The following is a 22,943-nucleotide window of genomic DNA, read 5'->3' as shown; positions in this document are numbered from 1 at the left end:
TTGTGACAGCACGAAAATTTATCGACAGATTAGCATGAAAGAGAAACCTAAATCGTTACAAGAAGCGAGAAGAATAATATGATCACAAAGGGAGAACTCCTACTATTTATAAATTGGGTCGCGCTAAGGCCCATGTAAATGTATATATCTCTTACGCCACCTTATACAACTATACCAAATTTGGTACACGCTAATCTTGCAAAGGATAATTTTTAAAATTATTAAATGGCAAAAGCCACACCCATTTCCCATATATTAAGGCGTTAAGACATCTAAAAATTGAAGTACCTCACTCATATTGGGCTTGTTATAGATGGGTGGCTATTTATAAATCCGGGTCCACACATAGCTATATATATATTCCGACAGTCAAGTTTCTCAGTATGAGAAATCGAAACTAGTGTACGTATGTGTTAACAACCTAAACCAACTTAGTATAACAAATAAAATTGTACTTTGCTGGGATCCGAGGCACTCTGGAATAAAAGGTAATGCAATTGCTGGTGAACTCGCTAGGAGGGAACCCGCAGCAGATTTTTCACGATCCAGAATCGTATTGTCAAGTGACACGCCACTATTACTTAAATTACTATCTCTCGAAAATTCACATTGGGAATTAGGCAGAGCGTAGATTCTGCCTGGAAGATGATAAACCACAGAGCATATCTTGTCTAACTCTATATATGTATACTAAGTCCTGCCATAAGTTCAAGTTCAAGTTACAAGTTAAGTTCGTTAAAGATATGAAATTATAATAATTTTTTTAATGAAGTTAGTTATTTAATCATATATAAATATTAATCAAAAAAATTTAAAATTTTCGTTCGAAATGGTCACCATTTGCTTTTGCACAAGCCTTCAAACGATTAGGCCATTCAGCTATTGCAGGACGCACGTTTTCCACGACGTCAATGTTCGAGCCAAAGATTGTTTGAGACTCCCCAAATTTCTGCGAGGTCTTCGATAGGCCATGCTCTCCAATTCTAACCTAAAACTGTAGTCCAATGCATCCAGATCTGGACTTCCAGACGGCCGATTTTCTGCAGCTATGAACCCGGGAATATTGAACCCTTGGAACAAGATTTTTTGCATCTTTAGAAGTTTTACCATAGATTTTGTCGTTTTAATTATTAAAAACTTCTTCAACAGTGAACATTTTCTCATCTGTGAAAAGAATATTTTCATGACCGCTGTCTGTCGAGTCTAATTTTCTTTAAGCTCGTTGTCAAAAGATGACCAGTTGAGTGGCAGAAGGCTGTCATATGGAGATCATCTCTAATTGGTCTTGACATGGATCTGGCCGATACATTTATTTCCCTGGACATGATTGTTTGCTTTCTAAGGGGATTTCTGCGATTTATTTCTCCAATCACGCGAGGACGTTTGAGAAAAACAATTGATCGTGCGATAAACAAACATATTAATATTAACAATATTAATTTTTTTCAGCAATCCGTAAATCTCACTTGCAATCAACCACTGCAATGCGATTTTCCTTAGCTCTCCACTCCATTCCTTAAAAGGGGAAATTTGCCACGAAACTGAGTGTAAAAAAAAGCAAAAGCAAAAATAACGGAAGTTTTTTCTGCGAATTTGTTCTCGCCGTATGCATTGTAAAATTTGTCACAGAATTTATGGCAAGGCTAAGTATATACTATACAGATGCCCAACTTTATTGTCTTAGCAAACACAAATTTCCTGTCGAATGGGGTTTCTGGCCTTCACTCTTCAAATTCTATTAATTAGCACGTTTTCTTGGTTTATCCAGTTCAATATCAATATCAATTATCATTGAAAGGGTTCGGATCATTTCTATGGGATATAAAACTTCTGTTTTGGTAGTAATAATAAATATGTGGATGCATTTTTCACAACATTTGCTGTTTGGAACATGACACCATTGAAGCCAATTAAGTTTTTAAATGAGCAATGGAATTGGTGTTCACACACATACCCAATTAAGCTAACTCAATTAACATTTGATCGCGGGAAATGTTTTCTTTTTGCTTGTGAAAATGAAGAGAAATTTTGCTTCCACTTGCTTCCACTTTTTTGTTTTCATGACGCTTCGTTTTTTTATTGAAAAATATTCACAGAGAGGCAAAGCGCATTTAGTAAAGGTGGTGGCACTAGACCAACAACAATGTTTTGTACGTTTAATTGTCACGGCCAAGTGGAAAAGGAGAAAACAAAAGATTAATTCGCCATGTTTTATTCTGTGCTGACAGCCACATGGACACAGCGAAAGAAAAAAACAAATCATTTACCAACACCACCTCTAATAGATTCGCCTTGCAGGGAGGTTGCATGGGGAACCTGAAACAATTTATGTGGAATTAAGTACTAAATGCATAATTTATTAATTATTATACAAGAATACGACAAATTGAGCTCAATTAAAACCTGAATTACCTAAATTTCATAATTGCGCAATTAGGGTGCGTGTCTGAACACAGTATTAGATGTTTTTTTGTTTAATCATTTGGTCATACTGCCAATGCCGACATGTTTAGTATACACTTTCGGTGCCACTTATTACAAACTGCTAAACGAAAACTATTTTCGACCAAAAAATATGCGTTTTATCATACGGAGTGAAGTTGTTGGGTGAACACCTAGGAATGGAATATTTTAATTACTTAATCCATATTATGGAAAAATGAAAATGTCTTTTATAGTTTTTTACATTTATTCGAATTTTATTCGTCTGATTTACTTTTGCAACTTAACTTATAAGAATAGATTGTTAACAATTGAAACCAAAATCGCTTCATTCTAATTGCTGTGTGGAATAAAGTTTGTAGCAGGTGCCCAGAATTTGATTAGCGATATCACGACACTCTTCTGACGTTTCGCCACCAAATAGGGGTGATTTGATGAAGTCCTCCAGCCATTGTTGTATTTCTGCAACACGCTCACCAAACTGTGTCAACAGCACATGCACGGGCGTAGTCACCAGCGTTGCACCAATTAGTTCGAGCGTGACCTGTCGCACACGAGCTTCGGCGCTGAAGCGCACGAACGCGCACAAGTCAAAAACCTCGTGTGCGATTGCTGGCAGGAGAGGACAATTCTGCGCGCTAAACACGAATACGGTTAGTGTATGTAGGTAGTTCACCAACAGCAATGTATCGATATCATGCGCAATGCGATCTGGCTTCACATACAGCATCTGTTGTGTGCGTGGGCCGCGTACAAGCGAAAAGAAAAATGTGCCTGCGACGGTATGGAAACGATTCGTTTTTGCCAATTTCGAGTCGACCACTTTTTGGCGTCCATGAAATCGTTTAGTTTTCTCCTTAAGACGTTGTCGCACTATACGTTGTGCTGCCAGTAACCTTGAGGAGTGTTCATTTTCAAAATGGAATTTACGCGGATGCTTTGCCGGCATTGGGATAGGCGTTTTTTCGGTGGTACTTTCTGTTTCGGGGGCGATGCCTGAAAGTTCTTTAGCAGCTGCGGCCAATATTTGAAGCATGAGAATGCGCAGATTGGCATTATAACATGAATTGTCAGTATGAAACTCCTGACATAGATATTTGGCCGAGGGTCCGGGCAGAGAAACACAAATAGCTACGCCACATTTGAATTTCGTGCGTTCGAAATCCTCAAAGTAGTACTGCATTTCGAGTGGCACGAAGAGACGCAACAGGTCGACAGCGAGGCGCTCATCCTGGTGTGGTAATTGTGTGCGTATCAGCTGTTCGGCAGTGGACATGGCAGCTTCAAACACTTCGTAATTGTCTGTTTTTGTGCTCAAAGTGTGGAGCAAATCTAGTAGAAACTTCGGACGTTTCTCAGTTGTAATTGACGTGTCGTTAGACATATCGTAAGGTTTGTATTCTTCTTCATCATCATCTGAATCTAGTTCCATTGTGGGCGCTGAGCTTTCAATACTCTGTGCAGGTTGTTTCGATGATACAGAAATGCTCGACGAAACATCTTTGGAGCTTTCAACTGCAGCAGTAGCGCCTTTGTGGGCATCTTCTGTGAAGACTTCTAACAATTTGGTCAATCTATTCATATTAAAATCTGCGTGAAGTGCATCGGACTTCTGCGGCTTCTGGTAGCTGCTAGCTATATTGTCGAGCTCCGTAATTAAACTGCCACGTGGCAACTTTAAAACATCCTCATATTCGAAACGCAAACGATTCTCCTCCTCTGTTTGTGGGTCTTCCATGAAATTGAATATTAACTCCACTACTTTCATGCCAATGTGGCGTTGCACTGTATCTGTACATTCGAGATGGAAGCGCAAAGCTTCATGGAGTTTATGTTTGCACTCATTGCTATCCAACTGAAGCGGATTGCTGCCTTTTCGATCGATGTACAATTCTTTGGCTGTTATAATAAGTAATTTGGAAATGCGCAAATGCTCCTTGTCAGTTAGCTTCTGTAAAGCACTGCGCTTAGACCACACATCGAGTAGTTGGTTGAAAAGTTGCTGCATGAGCTGCTGATTGTTCAGCGCTATATATCGAATTAAGGCACACAATGCTTGATCGGCATCTGGAGCTCGTTGAAGCGTCAATTTCTGGGTGAAACAAATGCGCCAGATGTCGGAATCGGTGACTGCATTGCCAAGTAAACGATACACATCGACATCTGGGGCAGAAACCAACATAGCCAAAGCTGCTTTATGTGCAGCATTCGCATCCAACAAATTGAAAATATTTCGTATAATTTGCCGTGCTGCTGGCAACTTGGCAAACTCATCAATAATTTTTAAGAACTCGTAAAACTTCTTATCAGCCTGATCAGAATTACAAAAATTAGTGATGATTCGGCTTAATAAACAACTACAGAATTCCAAGTTAAAGCACGAAACATCCTCACATTTCAAAACGAAGTTAAAAGCACGAAGAAAATGCAAGAGTAGGATATGCATATAATTTCTTGGCACAAATATATCTGGCAACCCAGATCCCAACTTATTAGCAACGCAATTTGGTAGTGCTATAATAATTTGTAAAAATTCTGCAACGTCAGCGTTGAACTCTTCCAAAGGTTGTACTGGCAATATTTGTACTTCCGATTTGAATTTCTGCATCAGCGCTGCTTTTTCGCGACAAATATGCAAAATTGCTAAGGGCAACAATTGCGTGTCATTCAAGAGCTGAGTTAGAACAGCAACTGTGGTGGTGCACACGTCGCCAGATGTGTTCACTAAATGTTTGTTGAGCGCGTGGAATGTTTCATATATGAAGGCGAAATTGTAGTCATTTTTCAATAGATTCAAAACTTGGACATCACCGTCTGTTGGTTCAACGCTGGGCCATTCGCCGTTGAATAGTTTCGTTAAACTTGCCAAGACTTCTGCAAACTCATACGCGGCGATCTGTGACCAGTCCATGGCATCCTTGTCCAGTCCAACCAGTTTCTCCGCTGTACAATATCCGGGTAATACACCAATATCGTATAAGTGCTCAATTGTTTTTGTAATATTTGCTGCATCTGTTGCGCATGCTACTTTCGGTATGGAGCGCAAAGTGGAAATTGCCTGTTTTAATGCATTTCTAATATTGGCGGGTATCGGTTGAACTGTGTGCGTATCTTCATTGCCGTCCTCGGCTGAAATGGAGAAGAACGTGTGCATCCAATTGGAAATTGTCTCCGCAAAATTGCAAAAGGTATGTACGAGTAGATACAAAACGTATGCGATTTTCTTTTTACTTTACATTTCTACTATTCTCAATATTGTATTTTCAGTTGATCAAGAGTTGAATTACAATACATTACTTTACATTTTCAACTTGAGAATCTAAGATGTTTAGCATATCAATTGTCATGCACGTACAACTTTTTAAAAATATCTTAGAAAAATATTTAAATTTCTCCACTTATTCAGCAATACTTATATGTGCGCTTACACTACATATTACGAAAATGTAAATCGACACTTACCCATTGGCATGCTTTGATGAATGGACAAGTCACCCAGGCCAGCCAAAAGATCGGTGGCTCTAAACAAATCAAACGATTCGTTAGTTGGAGCTGCCGTCGTTAGCAAATTGTTATCTATTCCGCTTAGACTGTTTGAAGTTGCACTTCCTTGGAATGCTGAAAAGTCCGCAAATTCATCGGTGGAGGCTGCCGCAATATTCGCCGAAGGCGGTTCCGGCACGGCACCACTACCAAAGGCCGAGGAGAAATCACCAAACTCCTGTGATTGCTTTGCTTCTATTGCACGCGGATTAAAGTCGTCGAAATCGTCGGCCGCAAGAGCAGCACTAGTCAAAGTTTTATCATTTGGCGCCGCGCACGTTTTGAAGATATCATCAATTAAGGTATTGTTATTATTGTTGCTATTGCTTTGTTGTTGTACACTTGAAAGGTTGTTATTAAGAACTGATGCCCCACTGCCCACGCCACTGCCACCAATCAAATCATCTCCACCACCGATTGGTGTATCCCGATGCGTAGGCGAATGAATACCAGCTGCAGAAGGCGACATCTTACCAAAGTTTGCTGCAGCTCCCATGTCGATTTTTTTGGAACCAACAGGCGGCTTCGCCGCTGTTTGCTTTGTGATGCTAGATGCAGTGCTGCTTGACGCAGATTTGGGACGTATATTCATGCTAATGGAATTCGGCTTAGCGTCAGTGCCGATTTCAGCGGGACTCGATCGATCATTATAGCGATACGCTCTCCTGTAAAATATCAGAAATTATTAATCAAGGCAAGTACACTTTACTCGCTCCACTGCTTACCGCGGACTGGGAGAATCACTATCAGAGTACTCCCGTTCGCCTTCGTACTGTGCATCCTCGTCTTCGTAGCGATCACCACCACGCGCGTCTGAGTCTAAAACGACAAATAGAAAAGTAAGAGTCGCGTATTTAACTGCCTGTCATTTCATTTCTATGAATGATTTACTAACACCAATTGTCGCCGAAATCGCTACGCTGCGCACGCCAATCATTATAACCGCTGCTTTGTGCGCTTATGCTGCGCATACCCATTGCATCGCTGCTCATGCCGATGTACTTATCTTTATTCTTTTTTGCCTTTTTCCGTTCCTCGCGTAGTCGATCGTCGTCCTGTATAAAGTCTATTAATTCTCTAACCTGTAATTGAGTAATGAAGTAAAGACATTTGAGAACAACAAGCAATGACATTTGATACATTACCTTATGTCTAACGTTAATACCCTGATCCTTGCCACCTTCATCGGTGAATGTGTAGTTTTCCAGCGACCGTAGGTCATAAATGTGTTCGCGAGAGGACGTCACTACACGCTCGGAACCATTACGTACCAAATAATTCAATAACAGTAAGCTCTGTTTGGGGCGAAACGTTTGCCAATAAATTAAATTTGAGCGCAAATATGCTACGCCATACCTTATAGGTTCGTCGCCAATTCGATTTATTGTCTTGTAACATGCGCTTCCACAACATCGACATCACTTCGGGAAAGCTCTCATATGAGAAAGTTGAATGCGCTAATTCCTGCATTAAAGGCCCGGTGGGTCCCCACGGATCATCATTTGTTGCTTCTCGTACTTTTCCTTCGATTTCCGTATAATTCATAACGACATTGGTGCTGTGAGAAGAGAGATTTTCGTTTGCAATATGAATGATTTTTATATAATATATTTATACAAGTAGTATGTTATTATGTATATTTACTTCCATAAGAGTGTACACATGATAAATTAAATAACGTAATTTTTTCTCGAATTCAGAGATTAACTGAGCTTCGTAATTTGTTCACTTTGCTAGCAGTTTTGCCACATCGTTAATAGTTAAAAATAAATTATGGCATTTCGAGATCGAAATTTCGCAAAAACATCATTAAATACGTACTAACTTCAAAATTTGAAAATACTATTTTGTAACTCTTAGTGCACTCTATTTAAAAAATATAATTGTTTTTCGTTATAAATAAAAATAGAAGTCAAGTAGTTAGTTTGACCGAAAAGTGAAGTTAGCAGTTTTAACACGGCGGCAATTAAATGCTTTCTTAACATTATTAAATCTTTTTATTTAACAAATTCAACAAACGCATCAAGTTGCCACTTTTTTCTCCTGGCTATTTTTTACATTCGTGATGGCAAAATGTTGAGAACATGAATTGGGCGTTTAAGTAGACTTTCCTTCACCACAATGCAGGACTCTAAGAACTTTTGCCAGATAAAAGGAAATTGGGAAATTTAAAAAACTGTATACCAGCTTCCTTACACAGGTATCTCGTATTTTCTCAGCTTGCAGATGCGAAATTTTTTTCTTTTTATTATTTTTTAGACCAATTGGGTCTTTCTAAAGGCTCAATAGCGCGAGTTAATGAATATCTTTATTCTACTATAATACTCGTATATATCAGTTTGGGCGAAGCTAAATAACTTGAACTTGAATGCATAAACACCGAAGGCATATTAAGTAGCGAGGAAACGTGGGAGATCATCAGTGGTTTCACGGAAAGCATTCTCCGTATAAAAAAGCGGAACCTGGACGCAGGCACATAGGTAATGTGGATGATGGAACACCACTCTGGGCGAACCTCTCATGCGCAAAAATAAAAAAAACAAGAGACTTTTATACATACCTATATCGCCTCATTTAAATATGCAGGAGTGCACAACATCGATCAAATTTGAACCAGTTGTAAACAGTTTCGGTTATGAAATAAACTCATATTTCAGGGTTCAGATCATATTAGCTTCATCTTTGGTAAAATTTATTTTGTACTGAGACAGTTATGGCGCACAGCGGAGAATTGCATTTTATAGATATTTTGCGCCTTTTCAACACTACGTGTGATGAACTGGAATTTGATATTTTATAGAAATGTTTGGTATTTTTTTAGAGTAAGCCTACATATAACGTTTCCACTTACGAACTTCATTTGTGCTTTTCTCAGTAAGTTGAAAAATTCATCTCGCCCAAAAGCTAGAATTAACTCGTAAAAATTTTTGTGCCATGATTTATTACGATTTTCGACGTGGACAACATACTTCGACTATTGGCGTTGAGGCACCACACTGTGAAACGCTGGTACAACGAGTTTCAACGTCACCGGCGAACCAGCGCAGGATTAATTTCGTGGAAGTCGTCCAAAACGGTTTTTCTGTCAGAAACAATCGATGCTGTGCGTCAATGGATAACGTATTGCGAGATAGAGGCTTTCTTGGGCATTAGGGGGAATAACACTATTGAATGTTTGTTGCATTCATATTTGCTCATCAAGAAGACTTGTTCTCGTTGGATATCGCATAACTTGACAATTGCACGAAAAAAGATATTTACCCACGGTGGTTGAAAACACATCTATGACATCGTAACGTTTGACGAATCTTAGACAGTATGGATGTACCTGATTGGAACCTAACGAGGTCAACGATTTCCAACGCTCGAAGTTGAATCCTTTAAACAGCTCGTTTGGAGGTGTCCTCTTTTGAGTGGGAAAAGTGCTTTGAAAATTGGTTCAAGCGATTGCAGAAGTGCATTGACTTCTAAAGAAAATATTTTGAACAACAATAAAGCTTTTTTCATTATTATTTTATTGTGCTCTCATTATTTGACTCAAAATATAAATTGTTACCCTCGTAAAGCCTAAAATATGGGTGCGGTGTTATAAAGCCATAGAAAGTAACGCCATATGGCTTCAGTTCAATTCATATTTAGAAATAATATTTAGGGTATGGTCTTATTTCCAACTATGAAAGGGAAATAAGGCCATTATGGGGTTATTGTAAAGGGTTTTTCAGTAAGAGCGCTTCAACTTTTGAACTTTTTTGAATAAAACACAAACGGTTTGACTTTTTTAACTAATTTTTTTTTTATTATCGAGTTTGAACATATACATTTAAGTATGAAATTTGATTTCTTTTGCATGACCACCGCGTGCACGTTTTACGAAGTCCAATCGTTGAACCCAATTTTCGACCACTCTTTTGCATAAATCGGCCGAAATTCCAGCAATTTCGCGTTCAACATTGGTTCTGAGCTCACAAATCGTCGCCGCCTTGTTACTGTAGGCCAATGACTTCACATAACCCCAAAACGGGACGGCTTGTTAAATGGACCGTAAAATGGCCGTAATGCTCTTAAAGTAGCAGCAACAGAACGATTATTTTCATAAAAAATTTGCACGATTTGCAATCGTTGTTCAAGTGTGTAGCGTTCCATGATGAAATGTATACTAATGAAGTTTACAAATGACAAGCGAAAAATAAAAAATATTGCGTCGTTCGCCCTCCCTATCGGAAAGAAGTTGAAGCGGACTTATTGAATAACCCTATACTTTTTTTAGTAACTCTTGCCGTCTTGTTTTAATTTATAATAATTAATAACTTAAAATGAAACAAAAAGTATTAATTTGACAACAATTTTAACAAACGCAAAGTTTATAAATTTTTAGTTAAGAATATATCAACATCAATTAGGAATATATCAAAATCTTTTGGGCCAAATTGGGCACAATACTTGCATACCTATTCATCTTCTTCGCGTGATTTTTTAGTTGAAATTTTCAATAATTATGAAAATATTATTTTATCGCAAAATGTATATATGTATGTATTAAAAAACAAAGCGGCGCAGGCAAAAATTTGAAGATTTGGAAATCAATCTTTTAAAAACCACAAAAGTTCTATCGAACCTCACTTTTTAACTCAATGAAAAAAATGCAGAATAGTGGTACTTCATTTCTGAAAAAGTAAAAAGTTGGTGTGGTGAACGACCATATCAATCAATCAATATGTATAAGTGCAATAGATATATTCTCTATATTTGTGTGCAATAATTTTTAAATTAGGTCCACGCACATGGACATTATATGCAAACCTTTCGTGGTAGTAATAGAAAGCCATCCCAAAACTTGTATGTGAATGCAAAATTTACGTATGGCGTATTTCTCTTCGGCTATGGAAATAAAGCCATATGGCATTATTTCTCCTATGGCTTTATTGTACTGCGCCTAAAATAATATGTGCTTAAAAGATAATAGTCTTATGCACAGCTATTAACATGAATAGATAAATAAAATAAAATTTAATTTGTCGATAAAATTCTCTCAAAGGCAATTTAAGGCGAATTCATAAAAGGTGACTTTGATAGAGTAACAGCAACATTGCATTTTTTTCGAAGTTTGATTGTTTAAACTTCAATGAGAATGTAAACAAACAAATAAAGCAATAACAAAGAAGCTTTGCAGTTTAACATTCGAACTAGCAAATAGCAAAAAAAAATCAGCAGATATAACGAAGTAATTTCGTATGGATTCACCTGAGTGAATGTGAATGAAGTTGTTGTAGTACCAAAAAAATGGCTAATACGGCTATTAATGTAATTAAGTGGAACTACTTTTCTTTTTTGTATTGTGCATGTACAAGGTGACGTAAAATTAATCACCCTATGCGAAGATTTATAATTTTTGCAAATGTCGCTATATCGTGAACTAGACAGCTGCAGTATACAAACAGACAAGCAATGGAGCCTGTAAAGGTCAAACAAAACAAAATTGTGCATATAATATTAGGTGATAAAATACTTGGCATTTGCTTACTATATCACACATTATAGCTGTTTCCTCTCGAAATCTTGATTTTCAGTTAGTATCCTGACCTGATCTTAAACAATGCAGGGGGGAATATCGTTAAAATTTGTTTCCAAAGTGAATGCTGACACCAAGCCTACTGTACGAAAGTTTGTGTAAAAATTTCGTGGGACCAAAATAAATTACGTACCGATGAAAATGTAGCTGCTGGGATCCCAGACTATGCAATTAAATCCAAGATAAGTCCAGATTAACACTCTCGTACATATGATTAAAACAATAATTAATAGCGAAATTGGTTCACCGATTATGGTACAAAAATTTTAAGAAAACGAATATATCCCGGTAACCAAGCCGATAAAGAATATCGTAATCCAAGCCAACTCCATCATTCATCCATATGTCAAAACCATCGCGTCGTAGCGTAAGTGTTTTCTGGGGACATACAGTTATTTTAAACGTCTTAAAACATTGAAGCAAAACTCCACCAAATAGGCACCTGCGATCATCTTTGGAACGTAAATCCCTAATTATGTGACTGGTCATAAAGAATCAAATGTTACTATGCCAAATTCCACATTCAAGCAGCTTCCAAACTTCAAGAAAGAAGCGACCTTAAAGTAATCGATCAGACTATGGGAGTGTTCCAGCCTCAGTAATTGCGCCAGTCTTACTTTTTATGACATAGCCTCACGTTCTATACGAAAATTCCAGCAACATTGGCAATATCACGCGCACGATCAACAATATACGTTATTACTCACCCCAATATCAAATCATCAGCAAAAAAAATGCAAATCAAACACGTACTGAATTTGGTCTGAATTGAACTTTATATAACGGAGGACATTTTAGTAAAATTTAATTTGCGCTGGTCGTTAATTTTTGAGATCAAACAAACTCATAGACAATGAAAGTTATAGCACATAAAAGTTGGGCGTGGTTCTTACCCGATCTCAATAATTGTTCGATCTAAAAGAATTGCAGAGCAACACGCGCACCACAAGCGAGCTTTAATAAGCCGTTAATATTTATTATACGCAATATATTCAATAAAATGTGTAATCACTAGTCTTACAGTGAGTCAAAAAAGTATTGGTACACTCGAAAGATCAAAGTTCTTACTGCTATAACTTTTCTTCTAATGAAAGTATAAAAAATAGAAAACGGTATTTTCTGAATGTATTTATTTATTACGTATCTGAACAAAAAAAAAATAATTTCGACTTAGGTTTCCAAGCTCAACCTTTAAAGGTAAAATAAGGCACAAATTCACATCAAACAAGCATTGGCACATTCTTTATGTTAGCTTATGCTTTTGGCGTCGTAACGGTAAATTCCCGTTATTTTCACTCTTGCTTTTTACTTATTCGTATGTTTTAGGAATTGCATACGGTCGCAATCACTTTTGATCGCGACTTCAACGGACATATACCAAAATAGGCCGTGGTGCTGAAATTTCCCTAGAACTACGTCAATTATCGATAAAACTGTATTTAGAAAAAAAAAATCCTCTCGCAAAATTGGCAAACTTATCGATAAATCAAAATCCAAAAACTTCGGTTGTCAAATTGTGCGAGACTCTGCAAATAAAGAGCTTCAAGAGAATAACCTGCTTAAAACAGTTAAACACGGTGGAGGAAATGTGATTGTTTGAGGGTGTTTCGCGGCATCTGGTGTCGGAAAGCTCGTGTTCATAGATAAGACAATGGATAAGCATGGATATCGCGACATTCTTAAAGAAAATTTAAATTCAAGTGTCGAAAAATGGTCCTTAATGGGACAATTTGGCAATTTCAACAAGATAATGACCCAAAACATTCGTCTTTTCTTGTACAGGAGTGGTTGATATACCATTGCAAACAGCTTAACACATCACCTCCAATCGCCGGACTTAAATCCTATTGAGCATGTGGGGCATCTTCTGGAACGGATGATACGATCTCACCACATAACGTCAAAGGATTCTCTAAAAGAAATCCTGTAAATAGTATAAAGAGACATTTGCAGGCCGTTATTCAGTTTAAAGGAGGACCCACAAAGTATTAGCGAGTGTGCCAATACTTTTTTGACTCACTGTACATTCATACTTTGTGTTAATTTCTGCGCAAGCTGAGGAGGTAATCGGCTCCAAATTAGCCAATTTGCCTTAATAACTGTTTGGCCGTCCATATTTGTTTTCCTTTGAGTTTTTGCTTAACCAAACATTTTAATAGGGTTGGCTTCAGGCGACTGTGAAGGCCAATCAAACATTTCAATCCCTGTTTCCACTCTACACACTTTCGGCATCGATGCGTGAGATCTTTGTCTTCTTGTAAAATCCAAGGTTCGCTAGTTATTCCAAACATTTTCGCTGCTGATGGTAATAATGCGTTTTGCCACATTTTATTCATCAAAGCTGCATTCAAATTGGTGGTAAGTACAAATAAAAGCCAAATCTTTTTACGGAGAAGCAGCCTAACAGTTTGTTGAAGTTATCGAGCAGTGCACTATGGCCGACGTATGAAACTATTCGTCCAAAAGGATGATAAATGAATCATAATGAAAGCAGCGGTTTTTTAATGTGGTCCGGAATTCGAGGTCTTCTGCACGTAAACGTCTTCGAATCGTGCCCTTGGAAGCATAAACGGTACTTTTCCTTACAACTGCTTCAGCTTTACGCAACCATAAGTTTGGTGATTTTTCTGATCTTGCTTCGGAGGTATTTGGAGTATTTTTTTGGGACTCGTCCGGCGAAACCGTCAATGTTTTTAACTTCGGTATACTGTTGCACCTATTTATTTATGAATGTCTTCAACTTCTTCAAATATTTTGCTGCAGATGCATGTGACATTTTTGAACCTTTAGGAGTTGTACATCAGAACACTGCTTCAAATCGTTTCTCATACGCGGGACTCTTTTTGTAAAAACAGCATACGCTTTCTAAATTTTTTACAAAACTAACAAATTGCGCAACGCGTATTATGAAAAGGATAAGCCTACTTAGCAGCATTTACATTTTTTTTAACGGAACTCTAAGCTTAAATTTTGCCAGTCACGCTTTTATTAGACACACTGTATATTAATTTTTGCTCGAGTTATTGTACAGACAGATGTAGCTAAATAGACTACTCTCTCTATTCCGTTATATTCACAAAATTAAAATACCCCATGCAAACTATAATTCACTGCACAATTTAGAAGTTAGTAAACTTAGTGATATCGTCGAGAACGAAGTCGGGTCTTTGGGGCAAAGTATTTTAAATTATGAAAATTTATGCTCCATATCTTTCCCCTAGAAAGGACTAGCCAATTCCCATAGTCCCATCGGTTCAACATTGCTAGAACGACATTGACTTAGTATATCCGGAGATAGTCTTCTCCAGAATATTTATGGGGAATGTTTTTGCTGTAGCAACAACAACCAAATGAATTTATAAATCTGACAAAAAACATTAATAAAACCAACGAAATTCTATCGGCTCAAAAGATTGAAATAAAAAAAGATTATTCGTTGAAAAGCTCTTTCGAGATAACAAGGCCAAATTATCGTATTAGCAGATAATTTTATTTGCTATTTTTGATAAATGTATATGAGCAATAAAAAATACGAAACGTTCAGAATATTTCTTATCAAGCACCACCCAAGAAAAGAAAACAGTATTTGTTACTCTCTTGCTACTCAATTTCTTTCGTGTCAATACAATAAATATGCAAATACAATACTAAGTTGCTTTTAATGTTTTGGTGAAGGTTTTGGTATTCTGGAGTATTCCTAAATTATTAACCTAATTGAGGAACAAAATTAAAATTTCTAAATATTATTGACTAAAGTGGTCGCATTAAATTCGTCCCACATTCGATGTGGACTACAAACGTGAAACATGAAATGATAAATAAAGTGTTTCTAATGGCATTCGTCTATCAGCGAGTAATGCCATATCTGGAAATGTACTATATTTCTGTTATCAAAAGTCTTCTTATAAACTTTTAATCAATTATTTATTATTATCCAAATATTTACCACAGGTTCAGCGCACTAGACAGGGCTAGTTCACGGTGGCGCCCGAGGTATTCCAGTAGGTAGAACCGTAGAAGGCACGTAGTGGAAGAAGCTGCAAACCTACCAAAATACTGCCAACAGGACAGCCACGGGATACCCTCTAGTGTCATCCTTGCAACATCTTTACATCGAGGCTAATATACTCCCAACTTACCAACTTTTTAAATTCTTATAACGCCATTTGGGTCCCTGGAGTCTAACCACCAGCCATCGCAGATGAAGAGCTTCCGCTTCCTCGTGAGACCCACGCCATTGGGCTATAATTTCGTTCAGGATATTGCAGCAGGTTAAACTCCTATCTATCCAGAATCGACAGCAACACAACAACATATGTTCGGCAAGTGAAGGTACTACGCACGACACTAACCACCTATTCACGTGCCTCATTAAACCCAATCACTTTCTACCTCCCCTCAATGATAAATGTTTAGGATTGTTAGGTTTAAAAATGTTTCTCTGTTTTTACTATACCATTACAAATAACAGTTAGCTATAATTGCACAGGTTACGTAAACACCTTTTATCTCGTTTACTTGAATTTATACCTACATATTTTCATTGTTTTTTCCTTATAAACTCATAACGATTTGTTTGTTTAACACAACTTGTGAAAGCTTTTTGCAATTTATACAAAAAATACAATAGCGTTTTATTCTAGACATATAATTCTGTACTTATATATATATATATATATATATATATATATATTTAGTGTTATGGAATCGCTTATTGGAGTGAATACAAGTAATAAAAATTTAGTTAAACTTAAAAGCAGGTGAAAGCAAAAACTACTATGCACAAATGAAAATCTACTGTAATGACAAACATTCGGTTGTGTTTTACTTGTTTACTTTCAGCTACTAAATACGATCTGTGTTAATTTTATGATCAACTGCAATTCACAATATATGCTAATTAAATGAAACAGCTTGTGAAAAACCAAAGTATGTACCCGAAAATTTACCCAGGCGGTGTACAGTAAGCCGCCAAGGAATTGGATACTTAGAGTAACTGAATGCAAAAATTGTGTTTTGCCGCATTGCGCTGCGCTTAGAGCTCTGTTAGCAAAGACTTAAGGTTAAATTAGAGGTGTCATACCGGTGGTGTCCATAACCATAACCGGTGCCTTAACCATAATAATAATATTTACATATGTAGTAATTCAATCCTTAGATTTCGAAAGTGCAGAAACTAAAGAAAAGATGCTCACATGAGCATTCTATGACAGAGGGAGGAAATTGAAGCGCGGTTCTACGTAACCGGAACGACCCGGATTTATATCCGGCCAAGGACTGTCACTTCAGCAGCATTCCTCGCATATGCACGGGGAATGTTTATGCTGCTACAACAACAACATGACGTGTCCATTCTATTAATAGGGATTGGTTTGTCATACAAACACGGGCAGCTTCACACCAAGTAAAAGCTAAAAAAAGTTCGAAATAAATAAAGACCGTGAACATAAAAAGAAGCTAAAATCGCAAATTAAAACTCACCGAAATAAAGTGAAGAGTACGCGAAAAATAAAATCACAATGAATTCAACTAGTCGACAATCAGCTCTTCATGGCTATGGCGAAAAACAAAAATTCAGTTGACACCTAAGCTTACGTTTATGGTTATGGCATTATGGTATGGAATGACTAATCAAAAGCGGTGTTGCCCATAAAGTTGGTTGTAACATATTTCTACATAACGTAGATCCATCTAACATACCAGCAACACGTATTTCTAGTTGGCCTAAACTCAACTTAATTTAGAAAACAAAGAAAGTTCTAGGTTTTAGATTCCTAAGTTATCTATTTTACGTAAATTGAGAGCCGTTAGAGAATCACGCTGCCATATGATTTTTCTTTACATGAAATGCAAATGTAGAAACGGATATTTTGTACAAAGGTAAAACATATATGTAGAAACGCGTCAAAGTGAAAATAAAATTAAAGCAAATAAACAAGCAAAACAAATATTCTAAACATGGAATATATCGCTGTTGAAATTGTGATGATGTGATGAGTAACAATTTCTAAGTTTCTACGAAAACTAAATTAAATCTAAGTCTTGGGTACCAGAGGTTTTAATAATAAAAGCTCAGTCAGTCTAGACTTAATTCACGTAACTTAACTTAATATTTTGCCAGCCTGTTATATGGAAGGCTGTGCTAGGGGTTAATTGAAAATTAACTTACATTGAGAAACTTAGGAACCTATAGGTTTTTAGATTCTTAAGTTTTGGCCTTACGAAAATCTTCGATTTTATAATTCCTAAAAATAAATGTATGTAGAAATGATATTCGAAAAGAATGTATTTTATGCGACATTGGAGAAGGTGAACTGTCAAACAGATGTAATAGAAGATATAAAAAAAAACTCATTGACGTTTAGGGCCAATTTCGTCGCCAAATTCTTAAGTTAATTTAATTAATAATTAATTTAACTTCTTTGGCAAGTTTTGCTAACAGTATACCGCTTAAATGAATTAAACAAAAAAAGTACTATAAGCTTAAAACTTGTTTAGCATTTCTAATATTTTGACAGGATACTGTCAACGTTTTTATACGTCTTTAAGATAACTTGTGAGTGTTTGTATAGCATATCGGCGTACATTTATCAGAATAGTTGACATGATTTTCAAATTTTCAGAATTGCCCATATGATGTTTCTATACATTTAAAAGCGAAGCTATAGATATTATAATATATTTTAAATAAAAGGCAAAACATTAAAATATTAAAAATGGGAGAGACTGCAGTGAGCTGAAAAGTATCCGAAACAATTGAAAATCACTTAAAAGTGAGGGAAGTAATGATAGAAAGACATTGGTACAACGTTGGAAACTGATATGGCGTGCATTATATAAAATATACCGGCTATGCATATGTAACTGCTCTTGTTATTTCATATTCGATCGTGCAATTCGTTTATTTCCAATCTGGACCTTTTTAGTATTATTATTTCGAATTAGAAAGAAGAATTCCGACATACATAGCATGCAGCTTCAAATTCAAAATTTTTGTAAGAAAAGCAATTTAAATATTTTTACTTTTATAATTTTCTACTGGGTATTTAAATATGATTTTAAATAGTACGAGTAGTAATAGTATCTTATAAAAAATTTATCATGCAGTATTCCCAAAATTTGTGTCAAAAAAGAAGTCAGACATCTGGCATTATTAGGTTTGTTTGGCATTTTAAAACGGGGAATCCCACAATTAATTTTCTCTCGGTAGAGCAGTGCAAAGAAAGAACCAAACGTAATAAATTAAAATAAAATTTCAGTCGTGTTGTATTAAATAATAGCCCAAATTATAAACATGGATAGACAGTGTGGACAAAACGCAATTGAAGTCAGAAATTTAATTATTAGTCATCATGAAAAGTGTAAAATCGTTCAGGGAAATCGCAGAAAAAGTGGATAGACCCCGATCTACCGTATACGACGTGATAAAAAACCGTTTTCGGATGCAGATGATCGGTGGTTAGTACAATGAATTAAGAAAAATCCACATTTGAGCACTCCTAAGCTCGTAACAGAAGTCGCCCAACACCTTAATATTCACTACAACCCCGAGATTATACATATAGTGTTGCGGAAAAATAATTATAATGCAAATGTTGCACGAAAAAAACCTTTCATCAACAAAATTAACCGACTCAAGAGAATAAAATTCGCAAAGCGTCATGGGGATAAGGATTTCGAGTTCTGGAAGCACGTTTTATTTGCTGAAAGCAAGTTTAACATATTTAGGTCAGAAAACTAACTGAAAAGCTTGTTATTAGAAACAAGAAAGACCAAAAAGATGCTATTAAAGAAGAGTGGGGGAAAATTGGTCCTTTAACATGCAGAAGCTGGTCGAATCCATGCCCAGAAGACTGAATGCTGCCGACTAAATATGAATTAGATTGTTTTATCTTAAATATTATTTGCCTAACTCTACTTTATATAAATGTCCGAGTTCTTTTTTGTCATGTATTTTGCTTAGCTTTTGTTGTTTGTATTTTCAATGCATGAATGAGTAGAATTTTTTATGTTGTTTATAGTTTTGAAAAATACGATTATTTAAAACCATATTACCTGGGTGTCCGAGTCCTTTATTAAGCTACTGTATATCAAGATAAATTATGTGATTAAAAAATCGACCGATTACGGCGAACACCATTTCCTTAGTAGTAGTGGCGCCCGGCAATGACATCGATGGCTTCTGTTCCAAAGTGAACGACTTTCTCACAGGACTTTTTTGATTCTTCACTAAAAATGACTTAATTTCGGTCACTAAATCCACGGTGACTCTTTGCACCACGTGCACGAAGGAGACCAAACTGCAACTAAAAGTTAAGGTCGATGACACTTCAATACCGACTGTAAACAGCCCTAAGTTGCTAGGTGTTACCTTTGAAAATTTTCCCTCTTTCTCAGGGAATGAAAAAGTAATTATCGAAAATTACAAAAAGGCCCTCAAATCGTTAGCAGAAGACAGAGATATGTTACTGGTGATATATAAGGCGATTGGCCGGCAGGTTCTGAATATACAACGCCAATCTGGTCGCCAGGTACTAGTGACTCTAATGGATCAAGCTTTACAGACGAGATCTAGGACTTTACACAAAACCAACTGGACCCATTAGTATACGGACAGGTCGTAGCTGGAATGATTAGTATATAGACAGACCTTAGCCGGAATTCATCAGTAGTCTCTTACCAATATTTTAAACACACGCTTTCCCAATACCGCACCGGAGTGCAAACGCAAGTTTATCGCAAAAAAAAGTTAGAGCTACCTCGTAAGACCTTGGCATCTTGACCCAATTTCATTCTGGATATTGCAGCATTTTAAACTTCTACCTGTCCACAATCGAACCTGACATGCTCAGGATATGCTCGACACGTGAAGGTACGCGCATGATATTAACCACCTATTTACGTGCCCCATTAAACCCACTCACCTAACATCCCTAGCCCTTTGGATTTATACACCGACGAAACAGTATGTTCCTTGGGCCTACCGTTATATGAGATTGACAGCGTTGACCGGTGACTTTACCATGCCCGGCAGGGCTTTCTAAACTGCTACAAAAACAGCAGTTGTGGTCAGCTCTATATACTTATCTAAAAAAAGGGACACTATTTTATGATTATTACACCATTGAGCTAATTGTGTGATATATTGAATATGGATAAGTATTATTTTACGGAGAAGTAGGAGTGTAATCACCTACAATATTCACAAAGCCATGATCACAATATTTTTATCTATTAAAGATTTTTAAACTTTATCTTTTAAATGAAAGCAACATTTTAAAATAAAAATATTAAGCAACAATTCATCGAAATTCCTATTATTGTAACAGTATCTATTGTACTCCATCTACAAAACAAATAATACGTTGGAAATAAAGGTGGCATGTTTAAATAAACATTGTCATATTATTGGCATTAGAAATGCACACACGGTTTTATGCGGTAAGAAAGGCAATCATACATGTGCTATGTACGTAGGCACAAATGTACATATACATACATACCATATATCATGTAATTCCACAGAACAGGTGGCGGTTGTGTTTTCGAAGCAAATAATTATACTCCACTCATTAAAACAATGTCAAGAGGATGTACTAGTGCAAGGTACCAAATAGAAATAGGTATGGAAACGTAAAATAGAAACAGAAAGCATTTTACTCAATGGTTCATTACGTGAAAACAAGCAAGAAAGCTTGAGAAAAAATGCCAAATCACATATAATACAAACTAAAAGAAATGAAATTCCAACTTGTAAACGAGTACCCAAAAAGCTTTTAACGTATTAGACACTCCTGAAAACTACCTGGACCTCTGATTGATACTCCTAACCGGATCGAATATACCAACCAAGTACAAATGTACTTGTAATACGTATACATGCGTTGCGGGAAGAGTTGGTCTATATTGCGGGGGAGGGCTGACTAATGTAACGAGAAAGTGACAGTCTTTACCATTTTATGGATAGGTGTGATCTAGATATTTTGGACTAATTTGATTTTACAGCACTTAACGCGTATAGATATGTAAGACATATACATACTTAACCAATTTGAATGTACGAGACAACTTGGCCAACATATTTAATTACATAGTTTATAAATGTGCGAGTGCTTTTTTGATTGATTTTATACACTTACACTTTATCAGCCAATTCGCGCACCTTCCACATGCTTATGAATTTATCAACCATTTTGCTTTACTATTTTCTAGTTGTGCGGACTGGTAGCTTGCAGTTTCGAGATTTCTTCACTATCTTAGCTCGTTACCGACTTCGTCGTCCACTATTGCAAAATTCCTTGATATTGTATGTCCGCACCCGTTCAACTCACTCTTTTCGTAAGCGTTTATCCATATACTTTATTTATTTTGAAATCGACTTTTACGGACCGTCCAATTTTGCACGAGAATTAAACAAAACACTTAAAAATTCAACAAAAAATCGTAGAAGTTTTAGAAAATAATTTGTGGCAAAATTTGTTGAAAAGAACACAAAAAAGTTTTGATGATTTGTCACCAGGGTTTCCGTTTCACACTAAGATAATGAAGGGTTGTGTGATGTAAACATACGCCTTCAAAATGGTATTATTCCCAGGTTTGTATTTGAAAATAACGTAACACTAATAGCAAATAATGCAAATATGGTTCATAATAAAACTTCCCTAATTTGTACAATTAATTTAAATTTGGTTTACAAGTTACTTGTTTGTGAAAAGCTTAGTGAATATTGTGATGTTAAGAGTTGTGACTTTTCGAATCAATTAATCATTCTACCACTCGAAATAACGAAGAAACACTCACGTAATTTAATTGTTTATATCACTTGCAAATAAAATGTGCATATATATATAAACAAACATGAAACATATTAAAATATTTTATTTTTATTATTTATGATAAAGAAATATGTTTACAGCACTAGCTACCAGGTCTATCGGTTAATTAAAATATTTTATTCGTTACATATTTAACTGAAGAGTAATATAACTAGTTTGACTTTATTGTCTTCATTGGTAAGCGAAACCTATTACCGAGAACATACTTTTATAACTGGCACACGCTTTTCATCATTGTGTATCGCCGCGATTCCGCTCCGTACTGCTATTATCTTGACGCATGATGTGTGATGTCACAAATGAGAAGGTGTGCAATTTCATTCCAATGAGAGGCTTTTTTATGTAAAGAAATACACTCGGGGGCTTGCCATTGCTTGCCGAAGGACGACCGCTTAGTAATTTTTCTAGCATTTGATGTTTCATGCCCCGATGTGTTTCGAACTTGAGCAATACTGAATACGGCGACTGCCGTGAATGAAGTATCTCTAAAGCATGTTGGATAATTTTCAGAATTTTTTTCAAAAAACGCAAAATTATCAATTAAAACAGTAATT

The 22,943-nt window shown here is 36.3% G+C and overlaps 1 protein-coding gene across 2 annotated transcripts in view; it reads right to left on the bottom strand.

Annotated features, from left to right (window-relative positions):
- Positions 1-22,077, bottom strand: part of LOC129253146 (clathrin interactor 1) — a 35,568-nt gene extending 13,491 nt beyond the window's left edge. Inside the window, exons 1-7 of one of the 2 annotated variants that reach the window (XM_054891409.1) lie at positions 21,694-22,077; positions 7,342-7,543; positions 7,131-7,280; positions 6,881-7,067; positions 6,711-6,804; positions 5,905-6,650; positions 2,693-5,571 (exon numbers count right to left, since the gene is read on the bottom strand). In XM_054891409.1, coding sequence (XP_054747384.1) covers positions 2,771-5,571; positions 5,905-6,650; positions 6,711-6,804; positions 6,881-7,067; positions 7,131-7,280; positions 7,342-7,543; positions 21,694-21,746 — 4,233 coding nt within the window. In that variant the 5' untranslated portion in view covers positions 21,747-22,077 and the 3' untranslated portion in view covers positions 2,693-2,770. Of the gene's footprint in view, positions 1-2,692; positions 5,572-5,904; positions 6,651-6,710; positions 6,805-6,880; positions 7,068-7,130; positions 7,281-7,341; positions 7,544-21,693 lie in introns of those variants that run through there. The other variant, XM_054891411.1, reaches the window with a different exon arrangement.
- Positions 22,078-22,943: the final 866 nt, after the last annotated feature.

Source organism: Anastrepha obliqua, chromosome 1 (genome assembly GCF_027943255.1).
Source record: "Anastrepha obliqua isolate idAnaObli1 chromosome 1, idAnaObli1_1.0, whole genome shotgun sequence".
Taxonomy (NCBI): domain Eukaryota; kingdom Metazoa; phylum Arthropoda; class Insecta; order Diptera; family Tephritidae; genus Anastrepha; species Anastrepha obliqua.
Note: the sequence above shows the minus strand (reverse complement) of the source record. Positions and strands in the feature narration are given on the sequence as shown.